The sequence below is a fragment of the Adiantum capillus-veneris genome, chromosome 22, assembly GCF_014529385.1.
Source record: "Adiantum capillus-veneris isolate H3 chromosome 22, ASM1452938v2, whole genome shotgun sequence".
In the NCBI taxonomy this organism is placed as follows: domain Eukaryota; kingdom Viridiplantae; phylum Streptophyta; class Polypodiopsida; order Polypodiales; family Pteridaceae; genus Adiantum; species Adiantum capillus-veneris.
The window spans coordinates 138,189,537-138,204,868 of NC_140952.1; the positions used below are offsets into that span (position 1 = coordinate 138,189,537).

At 45.4% G+C, this 15,332-nt stretch overlaps 1 protein-coding gene across 1 annotated transcript in view; it reads left to right on the plus strand.

Annotated features, from left to right (window-relative positions):
• The window catches only part of LOC147430301 (ATP-dependent (S)-NAD(P)H-hydrate dehydratase-like), a 174,177-nt gene that overhangs the window by 152,829 nt on the left and 6,016 nt on the right, over window positions 1–15,332 (plus strand). The window contains exons 8-10 of the mRNA XM_086494773.1: window positions 626–692; window positions 823–903; window positions 986–1,117. Of these exons, the coding sequence (XP_086350899.1) occupies window positions 626–692; window positions 823–903; window positions 986–1,117 (280 nt within the window). The remainder of the gene's footprint in view (window positions 1–625; window positions 693–822; window positions 904–985; window positions 1,118–15,332) is intronic.

Below are 15,332 nucleotides of genomic sequence, written 5' to 3' on the forward strand. Positions count from 1 at the left end.
GCTGTGGAATCCGGTCTAGACAAGTATTCAAGCTAAGAACGCCCGTATTTACCTTTAGAGATGGTTAGCAGCTGAGAAACAATTATATATTAATCAGCAATGAGTTTTGACAATTCAAAATACAACCTCTGCGCACACTTTTTATGTTTATGTTTATTGGAACTGTGAGACATTTGGTGTTTGGCTTACTTAGCCACTTAATTATGAAGAAAATCCTGCATGTACATGAGAGAGTCATAATAAAGGGCTTTTCTTAAATTACTTAAGAGGTCAAGATGTACTCGAACCATTCCAGCTCGAGGTGAGGCAGCTCTTTTTTGTTCTTTATTACCGCCACCACCTGTGACCTGCACTGATATATGTCTTCTTCACCAGATGTAGCTCTGTTCAAGAAGCAAACCATGAAATTGGCTTTCACACATCATTACGAACATATGTCTCAGTCAATGGCTCTTGGGACTCAGGTGTAATAGTTTTAATTTATGAGATGGTGGGTTTAGATGCAGGAAACCACTTAGTAAAGTGGTTAAGAATAATATAGGGCACAGAATTCAAATGCACAGAAAACAAGTGGAAAGTGGAACTACGCATTCAAATGGAGATTTTTGTTTGCCATTTTTTTCAGTCTTTGTATCAGACTTTTTTGGTTCGCCTCGTCGCTGTGGAGGTCAAGGAGATGTTTTATCTGGAAGGTAGGTGCAGGTATCAGCAAATGTCACAGTTTTTCAGTATCATATCAAATTTTTGTAAGTGGCTTACATGTTGCGAAGCTTTTAAAGCTTGTAAAAGTGGAGTTGTTTCTGTCAATGTTGTGTATGACAGTGTTGGGGTTTTCATGACATGGGCACGTGATTTTTTTGCACGAAGTGGCAACAGCAAAGCAAGAGCACATGTTGAGCAAAGGTGTGCTATCAAACAATTTTTGCTGTATCTTAATGATGGTAATTTGTTCAAGTATGAACTGACATTTTGGCAACTTTTTCAGCCTCTTCAGAAATCCTGCAATGATTGCTTCTCTAGGAGGTTCTTTGTTACTCCGGAAGGCTGCATCAGAAGCATACAACAAGAAAAAGCGTAGCATGGTCACAACGGATATAATTGAACTTATTGGCGACAGGTGCAGTTTTCTTGTTTCTGTTTGTAAATAAAAACGCATGCTAGGTGAGGATTTTCTGGTTTCCCTTGCAAACGCTTAGCATTTGTAGAATACAAGCATCCCTAAGCCATATTTTGTCATCTTGATAGCTCAACCACTTATTTTATATAAACAGGTCGAAAGGCTACTTTGAAATATAGAAAATACCTTGTGCTATCTTGAACTTTTTCATAGACTTGGTCCGAGCATGTTAACCTTGATATAAACCCTACAATTTCTTGAACTCCCACCCACATGCAGACTTTTCATGAACAAGCACACATTTGGACCAAACTCAAAGCTTTGCAAGTGATCATATTGATTACCAAAAAGAAATTTATATGGTCAAAGGACCAATCAGATAACTATGTATAGTGGCTGGAAGACCAATATTGGACATCAACATGAAAAGCCCAAAGCCAAGATGGCAAAGCAGCCATGGTAGATAATATTAGTATGATGATTAGTAATATTAGTATGATGATGACGAGTGCCCAGCTACAGATTGAGGTGGCTTTCGGAGACGTCGCACATTGGCAGTTACATATACTCTTCCAAGGCCTTATATGGTGCAAGAAGAGAGCTTTCTTAGCTCAGCTTGAGAGAGATTTATTAGATGTTTCTTGAGCTAAGCCTCTAGGGAGGCTTGGAGACTCTTTAGAGAGCACTCACCCTCCCAAATCATTACTTCTACAAAGACATGGGCACAATATAAATCCTCTATACATAGTAGCAGAGCACATATCGATCGCACTCCCAAGCTCCTCATAACGATCATTCGTCGTAAACACATATAAATTTTATAGAATAAAACAAAATTCATGGTTCATGTCTGCAAGCCAAAAATTATAGGATCCTTTCCTAAGGCGCCGTCGCTCCTCAATTCGCTAGTATACTCAAGTCCAACGATAACTCCTTGTTTTTGTGCTTCAATTGGATTGTTCATTCTCTTGCATTGAGCTTGGCATAGTACTTGTAAAACCAAGGCATGCCCAATAAGACATCACATCTTGCCAATTCCATAATGTAGAAATCAATTGGATCTGCAAATGTGTGACAAGGCAGTGATTTGGCACCACCAACCAATGGAATAGGAGAAGAATCCACAAGACAAAAGACCTAAATCTCAGTTGAGTGATGCGCGACTTCCGCCACAAATCACAATGAAAATCTTGGGCGACCGAATTGTTGATGAGGTAGTTACTTTACATGGAAGAACGGCTTATTGGGCACTAGTTATTTAGCAATTGTTGTTGGAAAGATTTTGGGGATTAGTAATTAAATCTATTGACTTCTTGGGAAGCTATTAAAAGCAAAAGATTTTGGAGCCTATTTTTAGGATACTTATAAAAGTTTTTTTTAGGGCCCCTAGGCCTTTAAACATGAAGCCTAGCCTCAGTTGTCAATGGGTGCTCAACTTGAGGGCCAATAAAACTCCACCACTTCCGTCTCATCTACAAATGCAAAGTGTCTCAATTCAGTCTGTCTATTCTATTTCAGTTTGAGTGAAAGATTGAATCCCGCTAACCAACGGGTGGTTACAAAATGCTTGAACTTGAAGTTGAAGTGATCTAATCAATGGTGACAATGATGTGTAAGTCTCTTTGGCCATTTGTGCTTCAATCTGAGTTCCTTTGGCATATTCGTCAATGCCAATCTTGCAGCTAACTGTGGGGAGATTTAATTTTGCATGAATCCTGCATCAAAGAGGAGAAGGGCATCTTGATCTCTAACTTTTCCCATAGCTTTAGATGGTTCATTGAATGGATCAAAAGTAGAAACACCTATCAAGTCAGAAATCAACGCAACCGAAGGTCGTGGCTTCTTGTTTTTTGGGTTATCAGACAAAAGTGTTCGTTTATCGTTTGGGGTTGTCAGCTGTTGGGTAGAGGTGTCAAAGGATGTGCTAGTTCATTGTTACGAGATATCTTGGGTGGAAAATCGGAAACTTTGGTTTCTTTTCGGGGAAGTTGTAGCAATGTTTGTAAAGACTAGCTCTTTCTACATGATGTCATAACCCACTCTTGGGTTTGACATGAGTTCGCATTTGTTGAAAACCACTTTGCCGATGCAATAATCTCGCAAAGGAAAAGGCAAGCCGACTGTGTACTTCTCAATCTGATCCGCAAAAGTTGTGTCCCTAAAAGTGGAAATTGGGTGATAAGATACCCCAAATCTTTCGTTATAGGTTGCGAGAGTGTCCGAGGGGTACATCTTGAGGCTAGACCAAGTTGAAAGTATGTTTACTTAAAAGGTTTCATCAAGGAAACTTAAATAGAAAGCAAGTTCAAAATCACGCCAGGTTTTGGGAGTGTCAAATTCTTTTGGTTAAGGCAGCCCACCAAATCATGGCGCTATCTTTGAGGAAAGAGGTGACTTGTAGCAACTTGGATTCCTTCGTGAAGTTATTGTTGCTGAAAAGAACGTTGTTGTTGAAAAGAACGTCGAAGTGTTGTAAAAACTTGAGAATCTTGGATGCCTAAAAAGGCGTAGAATTTGATTATAGCACCACCATCCTTGAAAGGTTAGGAACCTAAATCCGCTTTGCGTGTCGAATAATAATAATAATGGTGACGCTTCCCATCAGATGAGTAAGAAGGCGGAGGATGATCAGGAGGTGGTGGTGGTGGAATCAAAGGTGGAAGTCGAAAACGCAATGGTTGTGGCACTTCGGAAGTAACAGGTGAGACATTCTCTTGAAGCCACACGCTTGAAGATACCTTCCAGGAATTGAGAAACGTCTTCAGAGCTCTGACTTGAAGAGGTAACAAGGGGATTGTGAGAAAGGGCAGGAAGAAGAGAAGAGTAGATCTAAGAGTTTTGTTGAAGGATAGCAGGGGTAAGAAGAGGATTAAGAGAACCCAAGTAGTTGTGCAAAGCCATTAAATTAATCCGGTTATCAGTGAGGTTTTGCTTTTTTTGCTCGGCCAGATACACCAAGTGTCGAACCATGTATTGAGCATGGGTCTCTCTAGATACTTCTGGGTGGAAGGTCTCCATGGATTTGCGCCTTGTCCGTTATGGTGATCTTCATGTTCTCCATCTATATTGTTAGGACTGTGTTACAACTTGCAGAGGGCAAGGAAGCAATTGAAGATTTGATACCACTGTAATCACTTCCGGCGAGAAATCGAACCGAAAAGCGAGACAACTACTATCTGGAGCACTTTATCACTTTAAATATAGAGAGTGACGGGGGAAGAGAGAGAGAGAGAGAGAGAGAGAGAGAGAGAGAGAGAGAGAGAGAGAGAGAGAGAGAGAGAGAAATGAAATGAAATGAAATGTTATATTAACGTCTTCAAATGGCCAAAATGACCTATGAGAGAGAGAGAGATGTCGAAGCGGGATGTTCCCTCTACACAGTTGGTGGCCCAGAACTCCCATTGTCAAGGCCCCCGTTCAGGCTTTTCTTTATTCATCGAACTCATCTAGTACAAGGAGTTGGCTGCTGAAATCTGAGAGTTGATGCTCATGCAATCACGCAGTGTCAAGCAGCAAGTTATGTGTGTGCAAGTGACGCCCTAAAGGGTTGCTTTTATAGGCCCAAAGGACTTGCAACAATAGTAGGTCCCCAAAAAGCAGGGGTGCTCCAAAAAAACACCCCCCCCACCACCAAGCTTTTTCCCAGCGCTTTTTTAAATGTTATTTTAAATTTATCTCTTCATACTTGGGTAACACTCATATTTTATTCAGAGTTTCAGGAGATTCTTCCTACCATGCGTATACCAGCCGTTGTCAACCTTCGCACTCAATTGATTTCTCTAAAAGAGAGAGGAATTGACTCGAACTCGCACAGTCAGCAGCTACGCCTTGAGGGCGCTGAAGTAGCCAACCCACCACAGCCCTGAGGATGCTGAAAAAGGCAAGCCATATAATAATAAAAAATATATCGAGCATGGTCTGCACGTCCAACAGAACTTAACATCGCGAGCTCTGCTTGTCTGTCTCCTGCCTCAACGGGCGCCTCGTAGACTCGCAGCTCTTCCTCGTATGTCCGGTGCCTTGATGACCGCGGCGCCTGTGCCCTTCCCTGTTAAATCTCCCCGCCTCGCATCTTTGGTGATTCTGCATGTTTTCCGAATTAACACCAGCTAGTACCCCTACTTGGGTAATGACTAAGAAAAATAGACAAAGAAAGGGGTTGTGAGGGAAGACAAAGAGGACGAGAGTCTATGAAGAGAACAAAGGTGAGTGGTAAGAGGTCTACATTCGTGCAAGAAGACTCTCTCTATCTCTATCTCTCTCTCTCTCTCTCTCTCTCTCTCTCTCTCTCTCTCTCTCTCTCTCTCTCTCTCTCTCTCTCCGGACAGTAGGACAGACGGAGAGGTTTCTCTACTCTTGATCATATTCTGACACTCAGAACCATTGCTGAAGAGGGGAGATCACGTGGGAGATGGCTCTATTGTTTGCTTTGTGGACTTCCGCAAAGCCTTCGATACAGTGCCCAGAGCTAGATTGATGCGCAGATTGCAAGAGATGGGGGTTCCAAAAGAGTTGATTTGGGGGATCATGGCTCTATACAAGTTAGTAGTGGGCCATGTACGCACCCTAGAGGGGATTTCTGATTTGGTTCACTCCACTATTGGGGTGAGGGCTGCCCGCTATCTCCTACACTACTTGGCATGTATGTGGATGAGGTTGCTGACTACATTGAGAGGGATGGTGATAGAGGAGCACAATTGGTAGGGACATGGATCCCACTACTGTTATATGCTGATGATAGTGTGTTGATCTCCGACTCCTCGGAGGGGATGCAACATCATTTAGATGCTTTGTACACATTTGCCCATGATAGTGGATTGTCTGTTAACCTGGGGAAAACCAAGGTTATGGTGTTTAACACCACACCACAGTGGGTCAGGAGGTCAGCACCTACTTTAACATATGGCCAGGAGACGGTGGAGTATACAAATGCATACACCTATCTTGGGGTGGTCTTCAGTGGACTCGCATTTTCATTGAGGAGAGCAGCAGAGACTAGATTGACAAGAGCTTATGCAGCCTTGGGAGGTTTGGAGAAGATGTGTTCGCAGGTTCAATTTCAGGAACCTCGAACAAAGTTGTGGATTTTTGACACTCTAGTGGCTTCAGCTATGCTTTATGGGGTTCAAATTTGGGGGCCCTCAGGGAAGATCTGGTAGCATTGATGGATGGAGATTTATGGAGAGGCCTCTAGTCTCTATGATCTCTTGGTTGATTCGGGCTAAGGCCTCAGTGCCACATGAGATTATTCGGGCTGAGCTAGCTGCCCCTTCTCTCGTAGTTAAGGCCCTTACTAAATCAGTTTCGTTCATGCATAATTTATGGGACCTTCCCAAAGAAAGATATGCTCGGCTAGCACTTGAGTTATCCCAACAGCTAGCGCTACAAGGGGACACAGCATGTTAGTATGGGCAGATGACATCATGGTTTCAGTCGCACGGCTTCAGCATGGATAGATTGCCTCCATTCCAGTACTCCTTGGATACATCCTCCCTTTCTCTCACACGGATGGAGACTACTAGACTTATACGTCAGGATTTGATTCAACTAGATACCAGAAGCACATGGATACAGCCGGTACAAGAGGTGGGCACGAAGATGGCTTTCTACAGAGAGCATCTCCTCCAACTAACAGAGGATGGATACGTGATCAGACCGGCCTATATGGACACTCATTTATCCTATGGGATATGATGTGCTATTGGTCAGATGCGCACAGCACCGCATCAGCTAGAGATTGAGACTGGCAGATTTAGGAGAGTACCAGCAGAAGCCAGGATATGCCAGTTATGTCATATAGAGCCAGAGACACAGTTACATCACATTTGTCATTGTCCGGTATACTACGAGTTACGAGGCCGCTTTCACTATCTATTCAGAGAGGGCTTTGGACCGTTGGCTAGATTCATGAGATATCAAGATCAGAGATGCCTCCGGTTGTTTTTGCTAGAGCTGCACAAACACAAGGAAAGTCTCTTGAGGAGACCAGGTAGTGGGAGACATTCACAAAGGGAGATCACTGACTTCTTTAGAGGAGGGACTCAGCAGCCAGATGAGCATGCTTCGCAACAGACTTCAGAGCCCACTTCTACCAGAGGTATATTAGTGGACAAGAGCCACTGAGCTCAGGAGAGCTAGACGCCCACGTCTACGGGGCGACCCGGACATCGACGAAGGCTCCACCAGAGAATCAGAACTATTCTAGCACGACATGGGAGACGCCCAGTACGATTATTTACAGAGGCGGACATTGATGAAGCTCTTCAATGACCAATGCAATACTTTCTCGGACAACGCCTGATGTAGGGCATCCTCGGGCATGGATGATGATGATGATGATGATTTTTAGGCTAACGATTTGACTCTTTTAGTTTCAGTCTTTCACTTTACTTCATTTTGTTTTTGTACCCAAACATTGGATTACGATTTGACTCTTTTAGTTTCAGTCTTTCACTTTACTTCATTTTGTTTTTGTACCCAAACATTGGATTACATCCACAAGGATTGTATTAGTTTGGTCTCATAGGTCATTTTGGCCTTTTGAAGACGTTTAATATAACATTTCATTTAAGGCGGATTCACAAGCACTCAAAGAAGAGGTCTCAGCCCTCAAGCGTGAGCTTGTTGATAGAGCAAGCAGTAGAGAAAGAGAATGTGGCAAAGACGTCTTCGTGGGTGGATGTGATCACGAAGACACAAAAGAAGGCGGATGAGGCCGAGAAATGGATAAAAGTCGCTAAGAAAGGGAAAGAGAATGAAACCACATCTATCCCCACTCCTACAATCATCAACATGACTTTAGAAGAAGAGCAGCGAAGGAAGACTAGAGCTTTGCATGTACGAGTAACCGGTCTAAAAGACCGCCATGATGTGGAAGGGGAAGTCAAAGACCTTCTCCGCATGATAGGTAGTGAGGCTACTCATACAAAGGCGTGGAGGGTAGGGAATAAGTCACAAGGAAATGGGGAGACTTCAAAGGAGAGAGCTCTAATCATGTGTTTCCCATCCATGGAGGCAAAGAAGGCCTTCTCGAAGAAGCGTCCTACACTAAAGAAAACGGGCATATTCCTTGGTGATGACCTCACATTCTCACAACTTGCTCATATGAAAGAAGTTATGCACGAGATAATAACAGCTCGAGAAAAGGCAAAAGTGGCCTTCTATAGGGATGGACAAGTCGTTATTCTAGAGAAGCACCCCGCATGACGGCGCGAGACCTATGGGACCACACTCAGAGTGGCTACATGGAATTGTAATGGATCTTTGCGCCTTGATATAGGAGCCTTTAAGGATAGTTTCACTGGGAAGGACATCATTTTCTACTCTGAGACGCATCAAGCCCGGGGCAGCCAATGCCACATATAAGCGAATACAGATGGGAGACAACTTGCAGATAAGAGACTCGATCAGAGCACAGAGGACGAGGTTCAGGAGGAGCGGCAGTCTTATTCAGGGAGGAGTTACAACCTCTGATACATATAGCTCGGAGGGATGAGCATGCTAGGTATATGTGGGTGAGATTGAAGGCAGAGACAGGCAGATACCTCTACATCGCTATTTGTTATTTCCCTCCTAGTACGTCAGTATATGCATCACCTAGAGGACAGTCCCCCTTCTCTATTTTGGATGATGATATATGGGAGGATGGTGGTATTATTATATTGGGGGATTTCAATGCTTGGACTGCCTATCACCAAACAGTATTGTATGATACCTCAAAGGAGTTGACGCGGGAGCTTGATATTACAAAAATGGGCCTGTCTAGATTATCACAAGATGAGGAGCACACTAAGTATGGCAGATGATTGATTGATATGGAGACTGCACATGGATTCGCCATTTTGAATGGCCTACAAAGATTCCCTGCAACAGACGGTTTTACATGCTTTCCACATTGGCATGGCGCTAGTACAGTGGATTATGTTATGGCTCTGCTAGGACTCGTTCCTTCCTTTCAGGACTTCATGGTGGGAATTAGGCCGGTTGGGGTAGCAGTCGATCATTCTATCTTGTCTTTCACTCTATTGTTCCAGTTCAGCACAGCTCCATTGGGAGAGGTCTCCACACATACTCGGTATACCTTCACGAGGGAGACGGATCTAGTGTACACTGATGAGATATACAAGCAGCTATGGACTCAAGAGCTAGGACAGCCACTAGATGGCTTACCCAGATTCTGACAGAGACGCTCCATGATGCAGCATCAAAGGCATACCTCCACAACCAGCCTACACGTAGACAATCCGGGAGCATGCCTCAGAACAGTTCATATGATGAGGAGTGTAGAGAGACGAGGATCAAATTACAGAGAGAGGTGCTCATGGGTACTACTACACATAGACAGTCATGGATTATCTTCCGCCGCCTAGTGTGACGAAAGAAGAGGGCTTACCTAACTGAGCGTGATATGTTTTCAGTTGTTTATGAGTCAGGACTCTACTGAGGCATGGAGGCTTTTCCATGAGCACTCTCCACCCCCAATCATCACTTCCAAAGAGACATGGGGGGAATATGCTACATCTCTCTATACAGCATCAAGGCAGCCACCTTTGCCTGACCCTTCAGAGGCATGCCCAGAGACATGTACTTTCTTTGCTGCTGAGAGGGTAAGGAAAGCCATTGACAGGATGAAGACAGGAAGAGCACAGGATCATGATGGTCTGGTAGCAGAGCACTTCATTCATGCCAAAGATATGCTTGCAGAGCCTCTTGCTATGATGTTTAATAGAGCCATGTATGAGGGTTTTCCTGAAACCTGGAGTATGTCCACTATTGTGCCTATCTTCAAGTCGGGAGATCCTATGCTTCTCGGGAATTACCGCACCATCATGGTTGGTCACACTCTGGCTAGGCTATATGCATCAATTCTTGAGCATGAGTTGAGTAGATGGGCAGAGAGAGAGGGCATATGGGCAACAGGACAGGCAGGGTTCAAGAGAGGTTTCTCCACTCTTGATCAGATTTTGACGCTCAGAGCCATTATTGAGGATGTAGACACCATGGCAGGAGGATTTATTGTAGCTTTGTGGATTTCCACAAAGCCTTTGATACAGTGCCACGAGCCAAACTTATACACAGATTGCAGGACATGGGGGTGCCCACATAGCTGATTTGGGGGATTTTAGCTTTGTACAGGATAGTGGTAGGGCAGGTACGCACTACCCAGGGCATGTCCGACGTGGTTCACTCCACCATTGGGGTGAAGCAGGGTTGTTCCCTAGCTTTGGGAAATATATAGATGAGTTTTCAGATTATGTACATACAGAGGGTGATAGAGGTGCTCAGCTGGCAGGGACGTGGATCCCGTCGCTATTATATGTTGATGATATTGTGTTGATCTCAGATTCTCCATAGAGGATGCTACGTCATTTGGATGCATTGCATGTATTTGCATTGGACAGTGGATTGTTTGTGAATCTTGGTAAGACCAAGATAATGGTGTTTAACACTACGGCGTAGTGGGTAAGGAGGTCCGCCCCCACCTTTACATATGGTCGAGAGATTGTGAAGTATGCAGATGTATATACTTATCTTGGGGCAGTTTTCAGTGGTCGAGTATTTTCCCTAAGGCGTGCAGCAAATACGAGATTGACATGAGCCTATGCAGCATTGGGGAGACTTGAGAGGATATGTTCGCAGGTCCAGTTCCAAGAACCTCGGACAAAGCTTTGGCTCTTTGACACTTTGGTCACTTCCGCCATGCTATACGGAGTGGAGATATGGGGCCCCTCAGTTGATCATCATGGCAGAACTAGCAATAGGCCCTTGGTGTCTATGATTTCTCGGATGATTAGGGCCAAGGCCTCAATACCACATGACGTTGTTAGGGCGGAGCTCGCTGTTCCTCCATTGGTAGTGGTGGCACTCACTCGATCAGTTTCATTTATGCATAGCACATGGGCTCTCCCTAGAGACGGATATGCTCGATTAGCACTAGAGTCTTTGCGACAACTGGCATTGCAAGGAGATAGATCATGTTGGTATGCAGAGATGGCATCTTGGTTTCAGTTACATGGCTTTAGTATGGATCGGCTACCCCCATTTCAGTACTCTCTGGATGCACCCTCCATCTCCCTCACTAGGGCAGAGATTACCAGGCTCATCAGATAGGAGTTGATTCAGCTGGATACAAAGAGGACATGTATACAGCGTACACATGAGTTGGGTACGAAGATGGCTTTCTATAGAGAGCATCTTCTCCAACTAACAAAGGATGGTTTTGTGATCATACCAAGATACATGGATACTCATCTATCCCACGGGATACGATGTGCTATTGGTCAGATACGCACATCCTCACATCAGCTAGAGATCAAGACAGGCAGATTTAGAGGAGTACCTGCTGTGTCCAGGATTTGTCAGGTTGCCAGATAGAGCCCGAGACAAAGCTACATTACATATGTCACTGCCCAGTATACTATGAGATACGAGGCCGCTTTCACTGTCTATTCAGAGAGGGTTTTGGACCGCTTTTTAGAGTCACGGGATCATAAATGCCTCGGATTATACTTACTAGAGATTTGCAGAGATAGAGAGGATCTCTTGAAGAGGGGCACAAACCAGCGACAACGGCAGATCACAGATTTCTTTCTGTCACAGACAGATGAGTTCGAGCAGTCCCCACAACATAGCAGCACCAGAGGCATACTGCTTGATCGGGCGATAGAGTTGGGGCGGTCCCGTCGCCCATGAATGAGGGGGCCCTCTCGACATTGACGCAGATTGCAACAAAGGAGCCATCCCGATAGAGTGCTTACTTTGGAGGACATTGAACCTCTACAACCTTTTGGATACTAATGTCTCTATTGTCAAAGAGCTCCATTGTATCAGCCCAACCCCCCCCCCCCCCCCCCCTTGTATCAGCTTTCACCCCATCCCTACCCACTATTTTCTTTTCAGCTCTTTGTACTTTCTGTACCCATACTTGGTATTAAATTCACCACATGTAACCTTTTGGTCTCATAGGTCATTTTGTCCTTTTGAAGATGTTAATATTACATTTCATCTCTCTCTCTCTTTCATATCCAAAGGGCAGTCGCCTTTCTCAATTCTAGATGATGATATATGGGAGTTTTCTAGGGATGGTGATATCATCCTCCTAGGAGACTTCAATGCTCGAACGGGCAACTGTCAGACAGTCTTCTATGACACTTCAGATGAGATGCTTAGAGAGTTGGATGTGGGTGAGCTGGGGTTTGACAGATGCTCACATGACAGAGAGCAGACTGAGTATGGGAGATACCTCACGGAGATGACGACTACACATGGGCTAGCCATACTTAATGGCTTACAGCAGTTTCCTGGAGCAGCAGGCTTCACATGCTTTCCACACAGACATGGGGCCAGTACAGTGGACTATGTTATGACACAGCCGAGCTTTATTCCTTGTATTCAGGATTTCACAGTGGGAGCCAGACCAGTGGGCGTAGCAGTGGATCATGCTCTCTTGACACTGTCCGTATCTTTTCAGTTTAGTACAGCCCAGAAATCAGGAGGCAGGTCACACACCCGTTATACATTTACACCAGAGACTGACTCGGTTAATACAGAGGCGATCTGGGATCGTCTATGCACAGTTGCTCCAGGCCTCTCAGTAGAGGAGTGCACTACTTTACTGACTGAGACACTACATGATGCAGCATCAGAGGCATACCCACACACTCAACCGGATCGGAGGCGACATTCTGGGAGCATGCCCCAGAATAGTTGGTATGATGAGGAGTGCAGAGAGATAAGAGCCCAGCTTCAGAGGGATCTTCATTTAGGAGTCATCACCTACAGACAGTCGCGGATTGCTTTCCGGCGCCTTGTGCGAAAGAAGAAACGAGCTTACCTGGCCCAGATGGAGCGAGACTTGTATCAGTTGTTCTTGAGTAGAGACTCAGGCGAGGCATGGCGACTCTTCCATGAGCACTCGCCTCCCCCAGTGATTACTTCTCCTGATGTGTGGGGCCAGTATGCGACATCGTTATATACGGTTCCTGGGCAGGATCCCCTTCCAGATCCTACAGAGCCATGTCCACCTACGAGCACCTTCTTTACCACTGAGATGGTAAAGAGATCCATTGACAGGATGAGGACCAAGAGGGCTTACGATCATGACGGTCTAGTAGCGGAGCACTTTATACATGCTAGGGATATGCTGATGGAGGTTCTTGCAGTGTTGTTCAATCGTGCCATGTGTGAGGGATTACCTGAGACTTGGAGGTTGTCTACTATTGTGCCTATATTCAAGGCAGGTGATCCTACAGAGCCTGGAAATTACCGCACTATTATGGTTGGACACACACTGGCACGATTGTATGCATCCATTATTGAGCAGCAGTTGAGTAACTGGGCAGAGGGTGAGGGTGTACGGGCAAAGGGACAGGCAGGTTTCAGGAGGGGTTTCTCCACTCTTGACCATATTCTGACACTCAGAGCTATCATTGAGGAGGGCAGGTCACATGGGAGACGGATTTATTGTAGCTTTGTGAATTTCCACAAAGCATTTGACATGGTACCGAGAGCTCGACTGATGCGCAGACTGCAGGAGATGGGGGTGCCCACAGTGTTGATTTGGGGGATTATGGCTTTATACAGATCAGTGATGGGACATGTACGCATCCCAGAGGGGATATCTGACTTAGTTCACTCCACTATCGGGGTGAAACAGGGTTGCCCATTGTCTCCTACTCTATTTGGTATGTATGTTGATGAGGTGTCTGATTACATTGACAGAGAGGGTGATAGAGGTGCCCAGCTGGCAGGGACGTGGATCCCATTGTTGTTATATGCTGATGATATTGTCTTGATCTCTGACTCACCAGAGGGTATGCAGCGACAGTTGGATGCATTACACAGTTTTGCAGAGGATAGTGGATTGTCTGTAAACCTTGGTAAAACCAAGGTCATGGTGTTTAACACCACAAAACAGTGGATCAAGAGATCGGCACCGACCTTCACGTATGGTCAAGAGATTGTGGAGTATACAGATGCATACACTTACCTTGGGATAGTCTTCACTGGGCCGAGGTTTTCTTTGGGGAGAGCAGCAGAGACTAGACTGACCAGAGCTTATGCGGCCTTGGGAGGCTTGGAGAGGATGTGTTCGCAGGTTCAGTTCCAGGAACCTCGGACAAAGTTATGGCTCTTTGATACTTTAGTAGCCTCAGCTATGATGTATGGGGTACAGGTATGGGGACCTTCTGTAGGCCAGGATGGTTGGAGACGTATGGAGAGGCCCTTGGTATCTATGATCTCCCGATTGATTAGAGCCAAGGCCTCCGTACCTCACGCGATCATTCGAGCAGAGCTAGCTGCCCCCCCCCATGGAGATTGAGGCGCTTACCAGATCAGTGTCCTTTGTGCACAGCCTATGGGATACTACTAGAGACAGATATGCTAGACTGGCCCTTGAGTCTTCCAGACAGTTAGCTCTACAGGGGGACACTTCATGCTGGTATGCACAGATGACTTCATGGTTTCAGACGCATGGCTTCACCATGGACAAGTTGCCCCCTTTCCAGTATTCTCTTCAGGCACCCTCGCTGTCTCTTACACGGGTGGAGATCACTAGACTCATTCGTCAGGACCTGATCCAGCTCGACACCAGGAGGACATGGATAGAGCCGCCTCAAGAGTTGAGCACGAAGATGGCTTTCTATAGAGAGCATCTTCTACACCTCATAGGAGATGGGTTTGTGATTCGACCCAGCTACATGGACACACATATGTCTCATGGTTTGCGTTGTGCCATTGGTCAGATACGCACATCCTCACATCAGCTCGAGATTGAGACTGGTAGATTCAGAGGGATACCAGCAGACAGCAGGATATGCCGATTATGCCAGAGAGAGCCAGAGACAGAGTTGCACTACATATGTCATTGCACAGTGTTCTATGAGATACGGGGGCGTTTCCACTGCTTATTCAGAGAGGGTTTTGGTCCTCTATCTAGGGTCATGAGTTATGAGGATCAGAGATGTCTTGGACTATATCTACTTGAGTTACACAGGTGTAGAGACACTTTACTGGGGAGAGCTAGAGAGAGGCAGTCCCAGAGACACATTACAGATTTCTTTTCACTAGATATGGGACAGCCAGAGGAGCAGCCACCACTGCAGAGCTCGTCCCACACTCATTCGACCACTACTGGCACTCTCATCGACCGAGCATTGGAGCTACAGAGATACAGACGACTGCGACTGAGGAGAGGAGCTACACAGCATCGACG